We start from the raw sequence: 23,876 nt of genomic DNA on the forward strand, positions 1-23,876 counted from the left end.
GTCGTGTGCTGCAGCCATGGTGAGCTCAGGCTGTGGGGGTGGTGGAGGATGGATGCCAACACCTCCAGCACGTACGATCAAAGAGCTGCAGCTGGCACACAGATTACTACAGTGGCTGCAACGCACTTCCTTCCCCATCTTTTTTTTTTTCCAGACGAACAGGTCAGGGGTCATTGCACACTGCAGCCATCTCGCCACGTCAGCCGCCAGATTCATTCAGTCATTAAGATTTGCCGCTTGAGTGATGGAAGCGTGGAATCGGAGGGCACTGCGATCCTGACCGTTTCATCTTCCAGCTGTCCAAGTCGCGTTCACCGTTTGAATGTATATTATTGGTGACTCATGTCGGGTTTGTGCCTGCCACAAAAGCATGAATTAATCATGAGTGATGTTGTGAATCAATGGAGCAAATTTAACAGCCACCGAGGCCCCAGCCATCACCACCAATGAGGGGAGCCTGGGGGACCACACAATTGGATTAGAGTGTTTACTTTTTACCACCAAATCTCGCTACAGATGAGTGGGCGGCGCATGGACGTCATCAGGAGCCATGTTTAGGTTTGGGGTGATGTGATGTGGCTCCTCTGTGATCTATTTCCGTGAAACCACGACTTAACACCAATGTGTCCAATTACGACGACGTTCAATTGGACACATTTGTCAATTTAGACGTTGGAGGAAATCATATTAGAACTTTGCGGTTTTGACCTTCACTTGGGTGCGTGTGATTGGCTGGTGGCTCTGGTGGGACATGGTGAGCTCCAGCGTCCTGACAGGAAGGAAATGGCCTCTGTTTACTGTTTATGGCGCCAGCATTTCATCGGAGGTGCCACAGAGGGGATTTGGCCCGGTGCGTAATTGTGTTAGAGCCCACCCACCTACCCCCCCCGGTGCATCTTCTGTCTCCTCTCCTAATCTGCGCTATTTGTCTCCAGATATGTGATATCCCTCCCAGATTAACAAGTGGTTTCCCTGCCCTGCCTGGCCGCAGCAGAAGGGATCCCAACTGCGGCCCCTGGAGGTGCCCGCTGTATTTTTAGCAGGCTAATCCTTTTAGAGCAGGCGCCGTGACCCTGGCCCTGCTAATTGCCCGAGGTAATCGTGACACAAGAGGTGAGGTGTCACTCTGATCCAAAGTTACGAAGTTTCGCCGAAATGACGGGGAACTTTATTAACCCTCGCACTGCCCTTCCACTGAGTTCCAGTTGCTATTCAATTCTGCCTCTGGCTGGGCTGAGAAAGGAGAGCTGTCATCTTGTTTAAAAAAAAAAAAAAAAAAGCTGTATCTATTTCTTTACTTCTACATACTTCTATTTACATACTTTCCACATTATTGAGTGCACTGACCGTAAGCCTCACCCACAAAATTTAAGAAGAAAATAGATTCTGTGCACACATACAGTAAGCCACGGTGATGGACAGGCTGCAGGTGCAGCGGTTCGACGGGTTAGTGATTTCCATGTCACGGCTTTAAAACAGCATGTGGATACATCACGTTTGAACTAGTTCCTGTTCTAGTTTTCAGTTCCAGCGTTGAGACATGCCGGTCTAGTTAGCTGGATATTATAGCTGGACGTTTGCACCATGAAGTCGTCCTCCCCACCCACCTGGGTAGAGCTCACTGATGGCGGCCAGACTGTCTCACTAGTGATGCAAACAACCCTGGTCACCCATATATATGGCACAATTACAGCACTACTACTTTGCAGTATTGGTTTCCGGGCTCCCAAAACAGTGCTTGAATGTGGTTATCTGTCTTACATTTCACATCTGGAGCATGTGTTTCCCCCACTGTCACCAGATCGAGATCCAGTAGAACCTCTGTAGGAGCCGGTGATGCCTATCAGTGAGAGTGTTTTCAGCAAGTATTAAAATCAAAGCCAAGAATCCAGGGAACTCTCTTGGTTGGAGGAGGTCCAACTCATTGCTCCCATGGTGAACCTAGCAATGAGATTCATGGTTTTTGTTGCTGAGCATTTCATTTTCTTTAAGGCCTTGATGAATAAAAACCTTTCCTGAAGTCGCCTCATTAAAAGCAGATTACAGTGCTTTGATGATGATCAACCCAGCTTCAATCAGTGTGGATGATGAGTTCAAGACGCGGAGTGGGACCCAAGTGCAGAAAAGGAAGAATTACAGGAGGAAGACAGCGGGTCATGTACAGTAATTTAATTTCACAGGATACAAAAACTCAAAAGGCATCACCAGGAGAATGGAACGAACAAAGTCTGCAAGCAGAGAAAAGACACACAATGAACAATGAAACACAAACTCACAACAGTGGTCATCAACACGAACACACGAGCGAGGAAAAGCAAGAACAAAGAGAAAACCAGGAAGCCTCACGGAGCAAATACCACAAGGAGGACGAAACACAAACTCAGAACACCAGGGTTTCAGACAGAGGGATCAAAAGTAAATCAGCAAATGGATAAATGAGTGAAGGAACGAGAGCCAGTTTAGCACAGGCACAAAAGGAGTCGATCTGGCACACGTTGCTGGAGTCCAGGTGTCTTTAAGCTCTTGTTGCTGATGAGATAATGAGCTCCATCCGTGTGCCATTAAACAGGAAGTAAGAGAGCAAACACAAAACCGGGATCACAGAAACCAAAATAAAAGCAAATCATGACAGTGGATCCGTATTGCTCAATGTTCAGCTGGACTCCAGGACATATATGATTCAGTATGGATTCGCTCTTCAAACATGTTCTCCACTAAGTTATTGCTATACTTTTTACAGCAAAACCTGCAGGGAAGAGAGACCAGCATGCTGCTCTGCCTCATCGATGAGAGAAGGAAGTTTGCACAGAGCTCACGAGGCGCCGCTTTATATGTCTAAATGTCACGTGTATTAATACACAACTAATGGGCTTCAAAAGTCCAGACACTGATCCAGATCTGATGATTAGCAATTCCAGGTCAAGTACCCGTAATCCCTCTCCGCACTTTAGGTGGATTAATGCGAGTTCGATCAATCTTATAAAGCCTGGCAATTTTGTGTAATGTGTTCAGGACTTAATCAGTTCCTTCTTGTCTGAAGTGATTTGCTTTACTCGTCGGTGAATGAGAAGTCAGGTCCGTTTCCACAGCGGCGAGGATCAAAGGCAACACCGGTGTAAAGGAAACAAGGAGTTGAAATGATAACATGATCACAACCTCGCTGAACGTTGTCTTCTGGCTCCAAAACTCTCTCCCTTCTCCTCCCTTCTTAAGCGCCCGTGCGACCACTTTCGCCCTCATAACAGAGGGCAACACAAAAGATATAGTCTGGAGCTAAGAGGGATTAACATTTTCTGAATTTCCGGTAACAAGAGCTGCTGGGCATTATGGGGCTTGGAGGATGAATCAGTTTAATAAAAGAAATTGTGAACAGTATTGAGTCCATTCGTCTGCATTTGTGACTTTACAAGTGATGTAACTCGACCTAAGGTCCCCTGCGCTTCATCTTCAATGGTGTGTGGATAGAAATGCATAAAAAAGTGGCTGTTTGAGAAGAGCTCAAAGCCAGAACATGGTCAGTATTACATTAAAAAAAAAAATGACACGTGAGCTGCTTCAGTTGTCATTTTATTGTTCAATACTATAGTGCATCATCACAACCCTCATCATTATACAAGTACTGACTGTTCAAGTGCCACATCTAATGCAATGAAGACAGCATGAAAAACCAACCAGAACAGATAAGGCATGTTTCACTACATCAGCAGAGGCGACTAGACTCTGCCTCCAGTAAAGCCAAACCAACAGTGAAGTATAAAGACAGTCTTTTAATAAATACATGTATTCAATATTAAATTAATGTACTTGAAAAATACATGGTCAGAATAGACACTTTGAAACAAGCTTTGAGTCCATCTGTGTCTTCAGGGGAAAACAAATACACATCATGGGCTGAATTGTATGTCACCGCAATTGTATCTGATTTTAACGCTTTAAAATTTAGAAGAAAACAAGAATGAAAATTTTGGTTCAAATAAAATCTGAACTAGGAAGCTGTCAAAATCATTTCAGATCAAACAAGTGGTGTTTTCACGCTCCAGCACTGCAGACAGATGATGCTGACCTCCTTCACTTCTGGATCAGACTCTTTGAAATTGGTCAACTGATGTTGAAACACAGAAGAGGGACTGGACTCTTCTCACCGGCAACAGACTCGTTCAGTGACTTCGAGATCTAATGTTTGGCCAAGGTCAGCTCCTCGAAGTTGATCTGCAGCCCAATCCTCACCGAAGGTCGCCAGCCAGTGACCAAAGGAGCAAATTCCACGTATCTGAAACCATGTTTTCATGATAGGTTTGTTGATCCATGAGTCTACACCCCTTGGCTGAGACCCCTGAGACTCAAGCTCACTCAGGTGGAAGAAAATTGATGGCTTTAGATGAAATATTCACATCCAGCTTTGGTCCATATTTTATTTATTTATTTATTTTATGTCTTACGGCTTGAGGTCAGCCATTGTGATCGTTTTTTTGATGGTTTCAACAGCACTTATATTTGAATAGCTAGAGAGTTTTCAGTTTAAAAGTAACTAGTGACACAGAACTCAGCCGATACACAAATGAGCACAAAATGTTTCAAAATCTTTCAAACTGCTGTGAAGGCACTTCCATGGTGACACATTGATCCTTCTACCAAGATGTGTGGACCTGAAACACAAAGGGAAAATCAACTTTGAGATCAAACCTTTGCCATCATTGGTCGCATGTTTTCACACTGATCCACCTGGCTTTTGGATGAAAGTTCTTTGAGAACAGAAAGTTCTTTTCAAGGTTATGTGTCTCCTCACATTACTTACATTAGTCTCTTGTGAATACAAGCAACATTTGTTTTCCTTTTTAAGCACAGATATCAGTGTTAGTAAGTGCAGGTAATGTAAAAAAAAATATATTTTCACCTTTAATGGAACTTAGAAACCTTACTCCGACATACATCAATGAGGACCAGAGTATTTGAGTCTATTGGAAGAAAGGAACACTTGTGTCAGTATGTGTCATGTTCTTCAGTCAGCTCACCACTGGCATCTCCACACCATGAACATGAGCTGAAGTGGTCAGTAGTGGAACTATTTTACAGCCATTATGCATTAGCCAAGCCTAATTGAGTTTGAAAGATCTACAGCCATTACTTTTATATCGCTTCGTGCAGCGGACGTCAGAGACCAGAGCTGACCGGCCGTCACCAACCGTCATCTCCACAAAAGAAGGCTGCGTTGGAATTACCACCAGATTGACTTGATTTTATTCTTCACCTCGTTCTAGCTGTGGTTACATTTGAATACTAAGAAGCATTTAAATATAAGATTCATGCCAATGGTTGTGAAATATCGCTCGAGAGGAGATGTAAAATGGAGGTCCAGGTTATAAAACTGACTTCTAATACACGAGAAGAGCGAAGAGAAATCGTGTTGTTTCTGGGTGCACAGAGAAACCTCTCGCATGCTACAATAACTTGTCAGACTGCATGTTCCAAATAAGTTTTTTTTTCTTTTTTATTAGTCAAGGCGAGGAGGAGAGTCGATATCTCAACAGGACTACACTTTTAGGGCGACCGATTTTAGACCTAGCAACTACACCTTCAACCGACAAAATGGCCGTCCACCTACAGTGCTGAACCCAGTGGAGCTGAAACGCTCTTGTTGTTGTTCTCATTCCCTCAATGTGACGAGGCAACTTGACTTAACAATACTTTTGGTATCAATCTGTTCAGCTTAGAGGTGGAGACGACTACATGCTGTCACTGCACTGATGTCAAGTAAACCCATGTTGTGGTGAAAATAGCTTTCAAAATGTTAATTTGAAATGAACATTTTCTCCAATTGAAAAACCAATTGAGAACATGCAATACTGAAGGCTGACTTCTGCGTCCACACAGTGGAGAGCGGGTTTTTCCTTCTTTTTCTAGCGACACACAAATAATTGAGTGGGGAATGTAACATATTTGGGGCAACATTTGTAGCATCAAATGCTGAAAAATCTGGACTTCAGTGACAAGTCGCGCTGCGTTAACCAACCAGAGCCCAGAAAAGTCATCAACAAAGACAAGTAAATGGCGGGCGCTGCCGTTCACAACTCACCACGGTGGTCGTGCCTCTGATGAATCTGATGGCCTCAGAGACAGGGGCATCCATAGTTTTATTTTTTGGTTTTTCCACAACAGATAAAGATGATGTTCCACTTAGACCTGCCTCCAGCATACTTTTAAACATGAACTAAACTTTTTTAGTAGCTGGAAACCACTCAGGCGAGTCGCTCAACAAGTGTCTTTTACTTATTAAATGCTTAATGTTATACACGCCACTGTGAATAAATAACACTATAAAAGTGTACAAACAAGTGAAAAAAAACAAACAGAATGAAGTAGGGATGGTAGTGACACAGACATATCATCAACTTTGCTAGTCAGGATCATCCATAACGTCTTGAGTACTTGGTGGCACTGCCAGCCCCCCCTTCACTCTTCAATGAAATATGGATTGGAAGTGTTCCATACGTGTGCACACTAAACATTGTGGTTATAAAATGCTAATCTTGTGGGAGGTACTTCAAGACTATGGTGTACTGAAGTTCACACAAGCACATCAGCCTGGGCACAGATGACCAGAGGCACCTGTCTGGTCCACAATAATCCGACTCCAGTGAGGATTGGACTCCATAGCTGCCCATTTTCTTTGACTTGGAAGAGAAAATCTTGCTTCACCCAAAAGAATCAATACATTTCATTGCGCTTTTTCAGAATGGACCCCATCTGCCAGCCAAGTGTGAAGCCGCCAGTTAGGCGTTCAGTCAGTCCAAGATCATGACTGTGGGCCTCACGGTGAAAAGGACTGAACGTCCTGCTTGGTCCAAGATGAGCAGGTCTAGTATCTTGGAGTCTTGTTCACGATTGAAGGGAAGGTGGCTAGTGATTAGGGGCAGGTCAGGAGGATGGAGTCTGTGGCAGAGCAGCTCTTCATTTAGTGGTTGATCTACACCAGATCTTCAGCAGTGGTCACAAGCTTCATGGAGAACCAGATAAAATAGGAGAGCCTGGACCCTCCTCCAGACAGGAGTGATGAGCTTGGTCATTCACGAGAACAAATGCTCATTCACATATTGAGAAACACATTGTGGTGGCTTCGGTAAGACATGGCCCAGAACACTCTTCATCTGGTAGTAGCCAAAGTCTTTCTTGTCCTTGGAGTGTTTCGGCACCCTCCCAGAAGAGGTTAAGGTTTCTGTGGAGCTGAATGTCCGCTCTCTTTGAACACTGTTCCTATGGCCCAACCTTGAATAAACTGGCATGTATTCACTCGGGACTCCAGTTCTTCGAAAATCATTTGGCCAACATGCGAATGTGGGAGAGACAGGCATCACATTGTGTGAACTTCACTTTGCTTCAGTTGAACATCAGATACAAATTAAAATACATCCCACCACAGGCAACAACAACAAGAAAAAGAAACTAAAATGTCATCCTGCAGCATTAGTTTTGCTTTGACATAAAGAGGACGGGAATGTGGAACATTGAGCGTGTGTTTGGACAATGCAGCAGACCACTCCCTTGTGGAAGTCCCTCATACTCACAATATTTATGACTGCATGCAGAGGGGACTCATCGCTAACCGTGTCAGCAGTCTCGCACATCTTTTATAATCTGAAAAAAAAGAAACAGAGATACATTTTATTTATAAGTGGTGGGCAAAAAATATTTGGTAGCACAAATTGAGACCAGAGCAGCATCATCTCTCAACTTGACACATCACAAATGTGCATTTTTAATTATATTATTGCATGTATTTTCGCAAATTTGTATTGTTTATCCAACAGTAGTTTCTTTACTTAATTTCCCCAAGCTTTTTATATTCTATGGCCAATGAAATTCTTATTTCACCTAACACTTATATATATATATATTTTCATATTTTTTAAATTAAATATATTCCACAGTAATATTATCATTTCTTCACATATATATTTTTTCATTTTTGCCAGAATTCAACTCCCCTGTTTCCCTCTGAGCTATTCTTGACAGAACAGTTATGGGGTGCAAAAGAGGGCGGGGCAGATTGAAATAGTTCACAAAAGTACTCAGTAATAAAAACTCAACAAAACCATGCATTGAGATTGGAAAGATGACGCTTTTGCCTAACTCCCGCCATCTACAATATTCTTTTGTCAAATTTAAACCTCATGAAATTGAATACATATGTAGCCACATGTAGTCATTTCCAATATTGTTGATACCACCACACTAGGTCAGGTCCGATCGTCAATACAAGTGACGTCACCGGACTTGTCGACAGCTGAATAAATAGATTTAAGATCATCTCAAAATGCTTCTGAAAAATGAAAGGAATAGAGACAAAAACGAAGGACAGTTTAGCTATTTTTTTGTATTTGTTTTGATTATTTTTGTAAACAGAAAATGCAGTTTGAGTTAGTTATCATTTTATGAAAAAGTTGGGTTTTTATTTGTATGTTATTTAACAAAAATGATTCACAATTCTAGTTTTTGTTTTTTTTTCGCTAGTTTTAGACACAACACACACAAGTACACACAAACACAATTTAATGAATTAATCTATGTATTCAGAGACCACAGCGGATAAATGATGATTTATGTTGGATGCTGATAAGACAATTGAAGCAAAGTAAGGAGCAGATCTTTCTCTCTGAATCACTCTGTTCCCAATTAAAGCGAACAGACATCCTTCAATGACGAGTCCACATCGTCTGCACTGACTCTCTCAAGTCTGCTTTGACGTCATCTTCTCCACATCCCACTGGTAAAAACCTTGGAGGAAAAGAGATTGATCCCTCTGCAAACCAGATTTATGGCTCTGTTTGGAGCGCTGGTTCTCAGCCAGTGGTTTGGGCCCGTGGCATGGATTTGCAAGATAAATCTGAAGAGTTGAAGGCAGATTATTGTCGATGTCCAGGTGAAATTAAGGAAAAATTAGGAATCTGGGTGGCTTTTCATCTCCAAGAGTCAGATCCACCGTTCAAACAAAAAGTCAAAGAGCAGCTTGAGCTCCTTTCAGAGCAGAGGCTTATAATGCCAACCTTTTCTAAGTGGATTATTTTTTTACACATGGAGGCACAGGTCCAGTTTAATGGTCTCTGTACAGTAGGTCAGAAAACACACACACACACACACACACACAAGAACTATTGGAATTGACAGTAACTCCTCAAATATTTCATTTTGGGCGAGGAGTCGGAGTTTGAGCCTTAATTTATGATGGTTCTCCTCTGTCAAAGGAAATATTTGGAGGGTTGCTGTTCATTTGGACTCCTTCAACTTTTTGTATTTCTACCTCCTGATATCAGGTGTTTATTTTCAATATGCCAGCTATTTGGAGAAAGTGCATTAGCATTTTTCTGCTCTGTTTATCATGTTACATTGTATTAGATCATCCTTTATTTGTCCCACAGTGGGTACGTGAATATATGCATCATCCAGCAAGGTCCCAGTTCAGCGTGTTCATTTGGAGTAAACAGACTTTCTTTCAATGAGAGCAAGAGCGGGAATACGTACGTGCCGGTCTTGAGCAATCCCTAGTGTTGTGATAAATCCTATGAAAGTGTGTTCTGCATTCCGAGGAGAACTTGACTGGTCCTGCTTGAGAGAAAAGTTCTCATCAGGCAAAACAAAAAATGGACGCTGCCTACTGTACGACATCATGCGTGGATGCGCTGACAGCGCTTCTGTTCCGGCGGTTAGAGTGAACTATGCATTGTTGCTGTTTAATTGGATTACCAAAGCTAGGATTCAATTCTAATGTTCTTTAGCAGTTGTGCAGCAAAGCCTCGAGATTTTCACACTACTAATGGAGCAGACCCCTGTCCTGAGACAAATAATCAGCTTAACTTTGGACTGCGTTTAACTCTGGACTGTCAGTTTCCAACCATGTGCTGTTTTCTGCTGCATATACAGTACAGCTAAGCCAGCTGCTTTGGACTATGAGCGGAGATTAGAACCTTTCCAGGGGCCAGACTCTACTGCAATGAATGCCATTGAGATTTAAAAGTGTTGAACAAATTGTGTTACCTGTGAAATGCTGAATGAATTTCTCCTTCATGTTCACATCTCGGGGAACAATTTCTGTAAAAAAAAAAAAAAAATCACAGTTATCATGGAGCAAAAGGACATGAGCCATCAGCCTCTATGTAATCATGCTGTCACAGGCACCATCCAGTGTGGGTTGGTGGTTTCCAATCTTCTCATGCTAAACATGTCAACAACTCCTGTATGACGACAAGGACACGCTGATGTCGACCGATTTTCTTGTGTTCAGTATGGTGGCTGCATTCATAGAAATCTGACCCGATGATGTTAGAAAACAGGTTAACAACTCTGTCCTTCATGGCTTCTAGCTGTGTGTGGTCAGATGTGTGAGTCAGAATACAGCAGTGTGAAACAGTTCAGGACCTGAGGCTTATCTTGCTTGAGTGACTCACGCCATCTCCAAATGAAAGTATTTGGGAGCAATACCTTCTCGCTGATTGTTGTGTGTTCTTGCTGGCAGTATTAGTGTGTGTTTCTGAACCACAGCAGCACATTGCAGACCAGCTAACTGGCTGATGAGATTACTGTATGAGAGTTTAATACTCATTAGACTGAGACTGTGCAAGTCTGCTCTTGGCTTAACACAGACGTTGAAATATGTAACTGTAACCGAAGAGGCTGATCAACATCTGCTACAAGCACTGGCCAGAACATCAACGCCTCTTTACACACGCCAATGAAAACATCCTGATTTGTTTTGATTTTAAGAAATTCAAGGCTCTAATTTAAAGACACAACCCAGAAGCAAAGGGGATTGGACTGTAAGTCAGTGTTGGTGATACACGCTGTGAATCAGTGACGCAGTAATCTTGTGGTGTATGTTACACATAAAACCGGTAGTAAAACCAATGTAATCCAGCTATGTATCTCCTTCCATGGCTGTTGTTGAGATGACAGAGCTTTGAGTTTTAATAACGGCAGGTTTGGAAAATGTTTCTCTTAACGTTGCGTGTCACACGCATCAGTTTCTAGTCTGCTGCGTTTGATACTCTCAAAAGACAAATTCCACCAAGTCAGTGGCCTGATAAAGGTTTTTTTCCCATTGCATAAGCACAGAGCAAGACTTCCCTTAGTCTGTGCAGCATCTGCAGCTGAAGACTAGGTATTTTACATTACAATTTCTCCCAATATTGACAGCTGAAAAGCAGCTTACAGCTTCTTTTTTGGTAGACAATATAAGAGAAATCAATGAACAGCTCCAACTTTTATTTTTCTTTGAGTTATTCCATTCCACCTATTGTGTTATTTGACCTCTAATATCTGTTGAGTGTTGCATTTTTTTGCTCTAGATTAAACAGTTTTATGCATCGTTTTTAAAAATATCTCTACGTACAAGCACGTGTTTGAGGTGGCTCTGTTAACGATTCCACAATGAATCATTCTGAATGCGTCATTCACAAGTTAGGCATCACGTTGCTCCTCCTACCAAATCTTTCTGGTTTCATATCACTTTGAGTGAAGACGCAAGAAGCCACTGACCAGTGTGGCAAATGATGAAAAGGGTACCATAATGGCTCGAGAATTGAAAGCATTCCGAGCGCAAAAAAGCGCATGTAGAGTTATTTAAAATGTGGCAGAAGCTGATCAGCACAGACTGACAGATGTCTCCAACAGAAAAATAAGGATTATGCTTTCATCATCAAGATCTAAAAATAAATCTCATCAGCTTACCTATGAGTCTGCTGTTATCCAGCCTAGAAGCAAAGAAAGGCTTTTCTCGGGAGGAGAACTTCGTGTCTTGAGTTAAGAGTCCACTGGTGCAGCGCTTGGAAATGCTCTGCTGGCTGTCTCTGATAACCTGCAAGATTAGATCCAACAGGGTCCTTTTCTCTTTCTGCTTGACCCCTTTGCTGTCCAGGCACTGACCCGAAGTGATGAGCAGAAGGAAAATACTTAACAATATGTGCCATTTCCTCTCCACCCGCATGACTTGTCTGTGAATAGGAGAAAGGCTTGGTTAAAACAAACAAACAAACAAACAAACAAAAAAAAAAACATTTCAGCTGTAATCGAAAATAAAAGTGGAGGAAAAACTTACCACCGAAATTAATGGCGGCTCAGTTGTCCTCAGTAAATCTTGCAGACGTTCCAAATAGTTCCGACAATGAAAGAGAGACGCGCTCACTGCCGCCGTGCTTGAAATAACGCGTGCCTTTTTATACGAAGAGCGACCCTCTTGGAGGTAATGGAATCGATATCGAGTGGGTGGTAAAGCAACATCTTTGATGCAATTTCTCGCAGTGACATGCGCTCACTTTGACGCGCGCCCCTCCTTTACGCACCAGCGCATCACAAGTTTCGGGTCCCCGCGCACGACAACTGCCCGACAAAGATGACCTCACAACACGCGCCGATGCTCGGAGACAGCGCACAGAGCAGCGAGAAAGGCACGCGCGAGTGCCACTGCGAGTCCCGCTGCAGACGGACGCGGAGAAAAGAGTTGGCGGGCCGCGAGCTTCTTCTACATGACTTATCTGTTTGTCCAGCGATGGACCGGTCTTGTGATCCTCTAAGCGGCGCAAATATGCGCCTCAGTTTCCAGCTTTCATGAATCTTAATCTTGGATCCTACAGTTTTTAACACTTGTGTAATTACCATAATCCGCCTTTGATCCCCACTGTGAGCAACGCGGTGTGTAAAAAGTTTCCCCAACACACTCTGACAACGCGAATTACAAGATCCGAGAATTGTATTTAATTCAACACTGCGTTTCAAAACGAGATTCGTAAATCATTCGCATGCATTTCGAGTGGTGACGTAAATGACGCCAAAATAAAGGTATAAAAGGAAAAGCGTAATTTCGTCATCATATTTTAAACATGAAATGTATATATAAGTACTGGTAAGGTATTCAGAGAAGTCAAGTCGGCCTGATTGTTTATTCAATATGAATATGTAAATCACAATCAGGCGAGGGACTTCCGGTATGGCTGTTGCCACGGAGACGGACCAAACGCCAATGTCTGACTGTTGGCATTGTGTGTAGTCACTTTTTACTCGGCCTGATGTTGTTTTCAGCAGTTCACCTGCATTTTGAATCCATCTAAAGAACGAACCAAGCCGCAGTTATGTCCCAAAGGTAAAGGAAATGTTATGATGTCGCTGTTTACCCGAGGAGCTAGCGAGCTAATGAAAGGAAGGCTAGTGCATAGCAATAGTTGCTTACTTTTAACGTCACTTTTCAATTTCTAGATTGGATCTTGTGGGTTGTGAGTGCGTGTGAAAAGTTTCAGCAGGTGTTTACTGCAACATGTCAGTATTATATTTTAAGCGTCATCTTGTTTATGTCCTTTTCTGTAGATTTTCTCAATATATTTGAATTTGTTTTTCTGTCTTTGGCTCAATATTCTTTCCTTCATCCAAATATCCAAAGTACAGTTCAGTCAACATACTCATTACTAAATGTATTTATTCTCAGAAGTATATTTTGCCATCTGATCCAATTATGACTGTCTCAATGTCTCCGAACTCTCAGATCATACAATGAGCTGTGGGCGAACACCCAGGCAGACCTCAGCCAGCTTCTCGAGGAGGAGATGCCCGAAGAGCCACCGAAGCCAGAAAAAGATCGGGTGGTATTCTTTCAACTCCTGGCAACGCGTTATGTGCGGTACATCCAGATATTCAGGCGGCTGGAGAAGGTCTACGACCAGTTGGTTCATCCACAGAAGAGAAGGGTTATAAGGGCCATTCTGGAGCCTGTCATGGGAAGAATCCTAGAACTCAAAAATGAAATGGTTGAAAATGAATTCTCAGAGTACCACTACATGGATGATATTCTTCACGATCTCAAGCTGCTTCCTGTGAGTCTAATATTTGTTCAGAAACCTAAACGAGAAGCTGCTGATCTTCATGATTTTGTTTACTGTCGTAACAGGAGCACCTCGATATCCCTATTCCTCACTATTTCATGTCTGAACAAAGCAAAGAATACCAAGAGCAGAAATCCATGCTGAGTGAAATCTTCAAAACCGTGGTCATAGAAAGTCCTGCAGTAAGTCAAAAATGTCATTTTTTACAGTTGATTCTTTTCATTGAAACAGTCCCAACCAGGTTTTATATCCGTCACAGGTTGAAGTGAGTCAGAAAATGAGTCGTGAGGAGGCCATAAAAATCATTCAGATGGCAGAGAGAGCTCGCCAAGGCCGTCTCAGAGCGAGGTTGAATGAAGAGAGCAGAGATATGAACATGATGCAAAAGACCAAAGAGCAAGGATCGGCTAACCCTGATCTGGCGGCGATTTCTATTCAAAAGGTCAGACATCATCATTGCGAACTCGCGTCTAGCGCGGTGTCATGGTTTTCATGTTATCAATGTCACTTGAAGGTGTGGAGAGGATACATACAACGAAAAAGAACCAAGGCTGCCCGAGAGGCAGAGATGATCTTCCTGGGAATGGTAAGTGAAACACATGCTATCTTATGCTCATCTTATTTTATGGCCAATAAATTTCAAATGAAATGTGAACAACACCCTTATTTTTTTCCCTTCATAATATATGATGATTACAAATATTTCAGTGGCATGAGGTTTCATGGTGCCACTTCATTCATATGAGCTCTTTTACTGATATTTTTTTGACCATCTCAGGTCATGGATCCAAGATTCCAGATGCCAACTCCAGCAGAAACCATTGCTTTGGCCAATGAAGCTTGTACGCGGATTAAGCAGGCGGAGTATGAGGAGGACTATCAAAAGTCTTTAGTTGCGATTACAAGCCAGCTACGCGTCTCTGAGGGCCACTACCTGAGGAAGACGATGGAAGAACAGATCAGACAGTGGTTTATTGAATGCCGGTAAGGAGACACGCAGGAACTTCTATCACATATATGCTGCTTTTCAGCACCAAACTCGATCCACGTGGTCTAAAATGGGTTCTAAATGTGCCATTGCATTGTCTCCTTTTTTGCCAGTGAACTAACAGGGGCTTTCCCGGACTATCCAGATGAAGAGGAAGGAGGATCCACGCTCATATTTGCTGAGAGCACTCCTGAGCAGGTCTGCAAGGGAATTAGGAAGGGAAAATGCAAGGACATTTAACATGAGCATAAATGTTTGGATGCATATTAAAGTACAAGTTGTCAGGTTCTGGAAGAGTTGGCAGCAAAGGAGGAGGAGGAGACGGGCAAAAAAGGGAAGGATGCCAAAGATGGGAAAGACAAGAGAAAGGATGAGGTGATTCTTGCCAACTGAAAAGTGACTTAACACAACTGGTTCACTGACTGACCAGTTACTTTCTGAACTGTAGGAAGAGGATGCAGGATTGAAGCTGCAGCCATCAGCATTCCTGGCAGATCTGGAGCTGGGATGCACCACGTTTGTAGGTACTGATGATTATAGTTCACTGCAATACAGAGCTGCAGTTCAAAAGTGGCGTGAACTGGATTGCGTGTGTGTTTTTTTTCATCACTAGATTTTTGGCAGACGCGCAATGAGTCGACAAATTTTAACCAAAGACACGAGATTGAGTTAGTCAAAGAGGAAAAGCGGGTGGAAGTGGAGGAGGAGATCCGACTGAAGGTGTGGCTTAGAGAACATGGTTTACATCAGTGTGGTCTATTCTAACTTGTTGCCACCCGGCTCTGTGACTCTCAGGTGGATGAGCAGATGAGACTGGTGCTGGAAGAATGGAAGCAAACGATTGATAAAGACAAGGGTGGGAAAGCAAAAGCCAAGGTACAGCATTCACATGTCGCTCTCACAACTGACGGCCGATTTTGATACATTTTGGTGTATCATGTTGACGTCATGACCTGTTAAAGCTACTTCTCAAGACAGGTTAGCAAGTGGAGATTAAAAATGCCAAGAATTAATAAGGAAAATTCCTAAAAAAATGATGCAGGTAAAAGTGAATTTGATGGAAGAAAGGGAAGTAGATGAATATTAGTCCTTCAAGAAGAAGTGCTGTGGGCTTGTGGTGGTAGGCTACAGTAAATCTGTTTTGATGCCAACCACAGAGAAGCCTTGTGCCAGACTCAGCCTTGTTCAGTAAATCTACCCCATTTATCCACCATTTTCCTCATTGATGCTTCTCTTTACTTCAGGACCAAATATTTTTTACTTTCTGTATTGAATTTAGTTCTGTATTATTGCATTTCCATATTTATTAATTCATTTAATTTTTAATTTATGTATTTACATATTTATTTCTGCATTACAGTCTCCGTTTAGGCGGTCGAAAATAAATATTTGAGTTAAGTAGGCAGTCCTCAGGTGAAATATAGAAATATATAAATAACTAAATAAATAATTAAATGCATGGAAATAAATGCATAGAAAAATACCTGTGTAAAAATACCATACTATACTATACTATTCTATGCTACTTTTATCGCTGCACTTATTTATTATTTTAGTTCAACAATTATCAAATTCATATTTATTTCTTGATCATATAAATTCATGTGTCATTTTTTGCCTTCAAAATCAGGACCTGAAAATCCATTATGACATAGTTGTTTTTTTTTCCCCTTTATGAAGTGCAATTTATCATGCTTGTTTTGTTCTCTCAAAGAAAAAGGGAGGAAAGAGTGGAAAGAAGAAGAAGGAGAAAGACTTGACGGCTGACAGGTGAGCATCCAACTCATTCATTTATAGTTGTTGTTTTCGTGAACCCATGAGCTTGTCATGCATCTTCAAGGACCCTCGAGTCCCTGTGTCAGGAGCTGGTGCAACAGGGCTTGTTGAGAGAAGCACAGCCAGTAAAGATGGAGGAATACTTGGGTAAGTTGTTCAGCTGGTGCTTTAGGAAGCGCTGTGTAGTCTTTACTGCCCTCATCTGGCACACGATTGCCAAGGACATTTTCCTGAGGATGTAAATGTAATGTTCTCCCTCTTCTTTCCTAGGTGACTTCAGCTACCTTGGAACCACACTGAGACAGAACGACATAGAACCCATGCCCTCTTTGTCAGATGTGCGACAGGTCTTGTCCTTGTATGCAGTTCTGCCATTAGGTAATGTTTTGCTCCGCGATATAAAGTCAGCTTGACCTGAAACAAAGTTATTTGGATCGTGATTAATGTCTCTCGCAGGCTCGCAGCTGGTTCATGAAAAGGCTCCGCTGATCAAGTCGCTCCTGCTGGCTGGGCCGGCCGGTGTCGGGAAGAAGATGCTGGTCCATGCTATCTGTCAGGAGACCGGTGCCTTTTTGTTTGACCTGTCACCCATCAACACAGCCAGGAAGTACCCAGGCAAGAGTGGTCTGGCCATGATGGTTCACATGGTGTTCAAGGTAACACTCACGTTTGCATCAGCTGAAGAGAGTTATGGTCGTCTGTTGAGCTCCCTCATGTATAATTCACATGAAGATATTTACAGTCAGTGTGTCAGTTAAGATCAGCTGGTTCAGCTATTTGTTATTTAATGTTCAAGTCAAAACAAATTCTGGTTGTTGCTACCGCTGTTACAGGTGTATCATTTACGCTACAGCAGGTTAAGCGATTGCTCAGTGACTGAATGTTAGTACAGTGGATGTGTTGATACTGAGCTGCTCAGCATGAAGGTGAATGGGTGACTTATGTCGGCCAGGTTGCCAGATTGATGCAGCCTTCAGTAATATGGGTCGGGGATGCTGAAAAGATGTTCTACAAGAAGGTTCCCAAAGATGAAAAAGAGGTACGACCGGTCAATGTGAATTATGTGTTTTTGACGTCAAGCTGAGACCAAGTCTTCGTGTTCACAGTTGGATCCCAAACGTTTAAAGAAAGATTTACCCAAGTCTTTGAAGCTGATCAAAGCGGAGGACAGAGTACTTGTGATCGGTACGACAAAAGCTCCTCTAGCGGCAGACGTCAAGGGGTTTTGTAAACTGTTCAGCAGAGTCCTGCTCATCCCTCGGCCGGACTACGGTTCAAGATTCAGTAAGGAAACACCAGCTGTGCAGAACCCATTTTACGAGACTCATGTTTGGCTTTGATGTTGTTGGTTTCAGTCCTATGGAAGCAATTAATTGAAAAACATGGAGGTACCATAACAAAAGCCCTGGACCTCAGCTCCCTGGCTAAAATCTCAGATGGCTACACCCCTGGTCACATGGTCCACGTTCTCCAGAACATTCTGACCAAAAGTCGGATCCGGCAGCAGGTCAAGAAGCCGCTGACCACTGCTGAATTCATTACACCACTAGCTAAAATCGACCCTGTGTTCCAGGCTGAAGAGGAGGCGCTGAAAGTAAGTGTCCTCTGATGTTTGGTGCTGCAAGTCTGTGAGCCTACTCTGTGCGTTCTTGTCTCCAGGGCTGGTACGCAAAGACCCCCTTGGGGAAGAAGCGGATAAAGGCGGCTTCAGGAAATGAAGAACCTCCTAAAGGTGGGAAGAAAGGGAAAAAATAGATTCCTGGTCACAGCATCACGAACATGTACTGTGCGTCTTGTTAAGTTATTCAACTGCGCGGCATTTGGTTACCTCATAATATGACTAGTATTCAAATCAATTCTTGTCTTATTGCACACTGTATTTTGCAAGTTTTTTAACCCTTCTTGGCCTGTATTTTTGGAAATAAAATAATTAAAATCCAAAAAAAATTCTATGGTGTGTCAAGGTGATATTGAGAGGTGTAATACTGTATCAGATTTGCAGTTGTTGTCATCAATAATTGCTTCGATTCCATCTCTATTTACTTCCATCACTGACAACTTCTTTTTTTTTAGACTGACTACAAGAAGGGGCAGCAGTATGCAGACATCAGTTAGGCTTTATTGTAGTGTTGTAGTCACGATCGTGGCCAGACCATCGCATGCAGAGACCCAATATTGAGACTTATATAAATACAGAAGAACAAGTCTATTTGTCATGTAGACACACATTTATTATTGGCTGTTTTATTTTATTTTTCAAAATAAATCAACAGCTCTATTGCTACCATAAACAAATCAGCAGCTTTTTCCGTGGTTTTGGTCTGGTATGTTTTTTTTATTGATTTTTTTTAATCTCCTCTATCTTCTTCAGTCGTCTCTCTGTGTACATTACTGCAATGGCCACTAGAGAGCGCCAACATTCTCGTGTGAAAATGATGTCGAAACACTTCAGTAACACGTCGAACGGTTCGGTGTTAACCTTTTGAAAGCAGATCCGCTCGACACCAAACTCAAGCCAGAGGTTTATTTAAACATTCCCGTCCAAGTCATTGACAGCTATCAAGGTCATCCTAATCTAAGTGTGGGAATATCTAATATTCGGAATTGCCTCATGAACTGAGTTTCTGGCACAAATCCAGAGGCTGAGGTGGAGGGATCAACTGGTCAAGTTGCAGTTTCACCAGACACATCCTCAGGTGTCTGTGGTTCCGCGGACGTGGGTCTATGGTGGTAAGTTTGTGGGTCATCGTTCGGTGAATCTGTGGGAGGTGGACGTGTTATTGTTGCCCGCCACTCCTCCCTTCAGCGATGACAAGTTGTTTTCGGTGTCACAGCGGGACAGATCATGGCTTAGCCCTTCGATAGAGTTTCACTGGACTTGGAAGTGCTCGGAGGCACATGGAGCTGTCCGTCAAGCCACAACACTGAACTGGACTCCGCTTTGTTCTCTGCTTCCTGGTACCAAGTTGTGGACCATGATACAAGTTGTCAGATCTATCTATCTATCTGTCTGTCTGTCTGTCTGTCTGTCCAAAATAATAATAATAAAAAAGAAAGGTAATGCACTCAAAAACAATTACAAGCAAACTGTATGCGAGCCTCTATTGAAATAACTCCAACTGAAATGGTGATGTTAATCTTTAGATGACATTTCCACTGAGGCAGTAGTGGAAGGTCATTCATGGACAACCATCTCCTCAACTTAGCTGACGCTCAGAAGGCTGAAAAGTAGCTGATTTCTCAATTCAAGCTAACAGCATCTGGGCGACTCTTTGACTCTGGAATATAAACAGAAATTCTCACCGTTTTTTCTGTATTTGATAGAGGTGCCATGCGTGAATAGCTCACCAAATCATTAGAGCTACAGTATCTTTGCCCCTCATACTGACAGAGGGCTATTTTGGAGTTTAGTATGTGGGGAGAGATATGTCAGCTGTTGAGCGGGACCCTCCATCGTAGCAGAAAAAAAAGAAAGCACTACAACAGCGTCTTGTTTGGGGAGCGGGACGCTGCTTCTTTTGGCAACACTTCGAATGATCCCAAGAGCACAAGCAAAAGTTGCCGAACTAACTTTGCAGGACAGAACATTGGGACGTATGACATCATGGTGGCTGTTTTTCGAGGTGATCGATGGAGAGCAGCAAGGAAGTGAGCTTTAAAGACAAGAGCTGAAAGTGCTGGCATCTCAGCAGGTGAGCTGTTCTTCTTATTGTTTCAGTTTATTTGTTTAAAACAATGTTTTTTTGTTTCTAACCAGTAGATGAAAGCTAAACTGTTGATTCTATAAGCTTGGCTGCTCCAAATAAATGTGTTCAGTCTGGTGACGGAGGAAAGTGATTCTATATTGGTGGTGCTGAGCTCAGACAAGCGAGGTGACAGAGATTACTCTGTTCTTCATTACTAAGGGGGTTTTGGTATGCGGTCATTGGGCTCCACCGCATGGAACTGATGCCATTTTTGACCTACTTAAGATTCAAGTTCATTTGTTTCATGCAGGTCTAATGGCGAGTGAGGGTTCTTTTTTAGCCGCGGTATAAGAGGAATAATGGGAGACATTAAAAGCGGAGGAATCGTGGCAGCTGCAAGTAGGTTCTTTTTGGGTCACTCTGCTAAGTGTTGGCTCCACATCACTGGTTTGTCTTCCATGTGTGTCGTCAGAGAACCGTCTGCAGGTGGTTCGAGGTTTGGAGGATGTTGAAGTGGAGGAATGTGAGAGCTGCTCGTTCGAGGTGACGCTGAACTTGGCCTACATTGATGGCGTGTGGGCCCGGGATGGGGTCCAGCTGAAGTCCAGGCCCAACTATCACATCAGTGCGCATGGAAAGAAACACGCCCTGATATTGAACAGAGTGGCCTTGAAGGACGCCGGCGTGATCTCCTTTCAGGCCAACGACATTCAAACCTCCGGTCGCCTCAGTGTCAGAGGTAAGATGGCGGAGGACTCAAGTGTGTGTTGAAGAGCGGGGCCTTGTATTATGCTCCTATTGGAACGGTCATGAGAGAGCATTCATACTTACCATCCTGCTCGCTCTTGTAGAAAATGTGTCGTGCGTCAAGCTCCAGTCGATGTCTCTCTTTAATAGAGTTTTAAAATGTTTAGAGTGGGAGTTTGCCCTTATAATCAAACTGTAAATAACTTGTTGAAATATTATTTTAGACAGATCAACATACCTGAAACAAAACTGCAAGGCAAAGTAAACGACAAATGTGTGGGACGCAGAATAGTAGATGTCAACGTTAAATATATGTTCGCTATGCTCACTAAACTAATTCATATTCAGTGGTGTCCCATTTTCATAGGGGACGATTTCTCCTTGTTGAAGGGAATTTTCTTTACGGGACACTTCAAACCAACCAAAGTTTTCAGGGCAAGAAATGGAATGGGACCTTAGAGTTTTAACCTGGTGAAGGGGAAAACAGAAGAAAGAAAGCCTTTCCAAGTCTGAGAGGGAGGGGAATTGGAGCTGTGTTTAGCAGGGAGGTAGAGATAGGTATCATCAGCGTAGAGTGGGAATTAGTCATATGTTTATAAAAGATGTGCCCTGGGGGCGAGATAAATATTAAAAAATATGGGCCCTGGGGTTCACCTCTATCATAGATCCCCCCACAAGGACCTCCACTGAAATGGTTCTAACTGTAGTATCCTATGGATGAATGCCCAAATCTACTCTACTGCTGGATATTTAGTGACTTGTCAGTCATGCACCAATGTTGTTGCTTGTTGTTTATCTTGTTCTTAGGTTGCTGTTGCATGTTGGTAAATATGTCATTAAAGATAAACAAAAAAAAAGCAAAGGCCAAAGAGAGTGTGGAGTGTGCTGCTGTCTTCAATGGAAGATTTGTGTTTTCTTCTGCCAGCGAGGGACATCCGTGTCCTTAAAGAGCTGGAGGATGTGGACATCTTGGAACGTCAATCTATCAGCTTCCTGTGTGAGGTCAACCAGCCAGATGTGGAGGGTCGCTGGTACCGGGACGACTGCAGGATCAGACCTGGAGACAATATCCGGATCAGACATCAGGGTGAGACATCACCCCGATTTTACTGCTCGTAACAACCAGTATTTTACACCGTTGATCATATTGCACACAAACCTTGCAAGTTAACACTCACCCTCCATCTCATTTTAGGGAAAACTCACACCCTGTCCTTCAGGTCAGTCCGACCAGAACACGCCGGAGAGATCAGATTCACAGCAGAGCGAGTCTCATCTTATGCTACGCTCACAGTTAGAGGTGAGAACCTGCTTGTTCCTAAACTGGCTCGCACAATTACTGTCGGTCAAGTTGGTGGCTCCAAATAGACTTTTGGATCTGAGTTTAGAAGAGACAGCAAAAAGTATTGTGCTCAACAACATTTATGACAGATAAGAATGAGAAGGCAACAAAGGAAGCAAAGGATTTCAATTATAAACAGATGAAAAATAACATGAATAATAATATTGTGAGAAATATTTAATATTACAGGAAACATACTATGGTTACAGATGAATGAGAACAGAACATTTTAACTATGGGAGGTATATATAGATTACATTTTTTTTTCTTTAAACATGCTCCAAATTCCTAACTGTAATATGAAAATGCTTATTTGGTGGACTGCATAACAAAACCAGCAAGAGAGCGACATTCTTTTTTCCCGGTATTATCGATTTGTAAATTGATTCCTTATGTATCGCGAATATTCCTTCATTGTGCAGAGCTGCCAGTCCAGATAATCCGTCCTCTGCGGGTGAAGATAGCCATGTATCACCACCGTGGTCTGCTGGAGTGCCAGCTTTCTCGAGCAAACGCTCAGGTCAGGTGGTACAAAAACAGGAGGGAGCTCCTGTCCAGCAAGAAGTACCAGCTGATCAGTCAGGACGTCTACAGGCAGCTGACCATCGATGACGTCTGCTCCTCAGATGAGGACACTTATACCTGTGATGCAGGAGATGACAAGACCTCCTGTCAGCTTCTGGTGGAAGGTGCGACTCGCCGATAGAAATGAGTATAAGAGTCTTGAAAATAAAACACTGTGTGGCCGGTCGTCTATCCAGAACAGGCGATCACTATTGTTAAAGGAATGAGCCCAGTGGAGGTTATGGAGCCAGAACCAGCCCTTTTCCAGGTGGAGACCAGCCTGAAATCCGGGAGAGCTCCAAGGTGGACCTTGAATGGTGAAGTTCTGGAGGCCAGTCCAGCAGTAAACATCTACAGGGAGGGCACCGTCCACAGCCTCTGTCTGACCTCCACAGACAGCTCCATGTCTGGCCCTGTCGTGTTTGTGGCTGGCAAGAGTCGCTCTACTGCTCAACTTACTGTGAAAGGTCTGTGACAGGCTCAGTGACGGCAGAAGATTACATCAGATTAGATTAGATGGCCTTTATTCGACCCACAGTCGGGAAATTCAACAGTTGGCAAAAAAATATTAAAATAATGTTTCAAACAATAATTAAATACTATTAAATAGTTGAAAAGTGTGCTTGTAAAGATTGTATTTTTGCCAAAATATCTATGATTAAATATCAAATGTGAATGATGAAGGGTTATTAGAAACAGTAAATAATGATAATGAAATGATACAACACTGTGACCAAAATATAAATAAATAAATGGAGACAGTTTTGATACAGTTGTTTAAAACCTTAGTATATATTGATCTGAATCTTAGAGTGTCCTATCAACCTGGTGATGTCTTTGGGCAGTGGGAGGAAACCAGAGTACCTGGAGGAAACCAGCGCAGGCACAGGGAGAATATGTAAACTCCATGCATG

The 23,876-nt window shown here is 42.7% G+C and overlaps 3 protein-coding genes across 6 annotated transcripts in view; 2 read left to right on the top strand and 1 right to left on the bottom strand.

Annotated features, from left to right (window-relative positions):
* Positions 1 to 3,559: 3,559 nt before the first annotated feature.
* alkal1 (ALK and LTK ligand 1) lies at positions 3,560 to 12,544 on the bottom strand. Its single transcript, XM_053854460.1, has 6 exons — positions 12,086 to 12,544; positions 11,719 to 11,981; positions 10,030 to 10,083; positions 9,517 to 9,600; positions 7,563 to 7,632; positions 3,560 to 4,646 (listed from the first exon to the last, which is right to left on the bottom strand). The coding sequence occupies exons 2-5, from the start codon at positions 11,972 to 11,974 to the stop codon at positions 7,568 to 7,570; spliced, it is 459 nt and encodes a 152-aa protein (XP_053710435.1). The 5' UTR covers positions 11,975 to 11,981; positions 12,086 to 12,544; the 3' UTR covers positions 3,560 to 4,646; positions 7,563 to 7,567.
* A 373-nt stretch (positions 12,545 to 12,917) lies between these two features.
* Positions 12,918 to 18,524, top strand: zgc:153738 (uncharacterized protein LOC558115 homolog). 2 transcript variants are annotated; one of them, XM_053854458.1, is made up of 20 exons: positions 12,918 to 13,126; positions 13,523 to 13,850; positions 13,925 to 14,041; positions 14,119 to 14,301; positions 14,374 to 14,445; positions 14,638 to 14,843; positions 14,961 to 15,045; positions 15,133 to 15,222; positions 15,296 to 15,371; positions 15,461 to 15,567; positions 15,643 to 15,723; positions 16,562 to 16,617; positions 16,688 to 16,770; positions 16,894 to 17,001; positions 17,080 to 17,279; positions 17,576 to 17,662; positions 17,730 to 17,907; positions 17,979 to 18,130; positions 18,197 to 18,217; positions 18,283 to 18,524. In XM_053854458.1, the coding sequence occupies exons 1-20, from the start codon at positions 13,116 to 13,118 to the stop codon at positions 18,376 to 18,378; spliced, it is 2,337 nt and encodes a 778-aa protein (XP_053710433.1). In that variant the 5' UTR covers positions 12,918 to 13,115; the 3' UTR covers positions 18,379 to 18,524. The 2 variants fall into 2 exon arrangements, with proteins under 2 accessions (XP_053710433.1, XP_053710432.1); XM_053854457.1 differs by having other exon boundaries at positions 17,979 to 18,217.
* Positions 18,525 to 20,076: 1,552 nt separating this feature from the next.
* Positions 20,077 to 23,876, top strand: part of obscna (obscurin, cytoskeletal calmodulin and titin-interacting RhoGEF a) — a 39,729-nt gene continuing 35,929 nt past the window's right edge. For all 3 annotated transcript variants that reach the window (XM_053865749.1, XM_053865758.1, XM_053865765.1), the window contains exons 1-7: positions 20,077 to 20,315; positions 20,620 to 20,708; positions 20,782 to 21,048; positions 21,982 to 22,143; positions 22,252 to 22,356; positions 22,821 to 23,087; positions 23,160 to 23,429. In XM_053865749.1, the coding sequence (XP_053721724.1) occupies positions 20,669 to 20,708; positions 20,782 to 21,048; positions 21,982 to 22,143; positions 22,252 to 22,356; positions 22,821 to 23,087; positions 23,160 to 23,429 (1,111 nt within the window). In that variant the 5' untranslated portion in view covers positions 20,077 to 20,315; positions 20,620 to 20,668. The remainder of the gene's footprint in view (positions 20,316 to 20,619; positions 20,709 to 20,781; positions 21,049 to 21,981; positions 22,144 to 22,251; positions 22,357 to 22,820; positions 23,088 to 23,159; positions 23,430 to 23,876) is intronic.

This window comes from Synchiropus splendidus, chromosome 1 (assembly GCF_027744825.2).
Source record: "Synchiropus splendidus isolate RoL2022-P1 chromosome 1, RoL_Sspl_1.0, whole genome shotgun sequence".
Classification (NCBI taxonomy): domain Eukaryota; kingdom Metazoa; phylum Chordata; class Actinopteri; order Syngnathiformes; family Callionymidae; genus Synchiropus; species Synchiropus splendidus.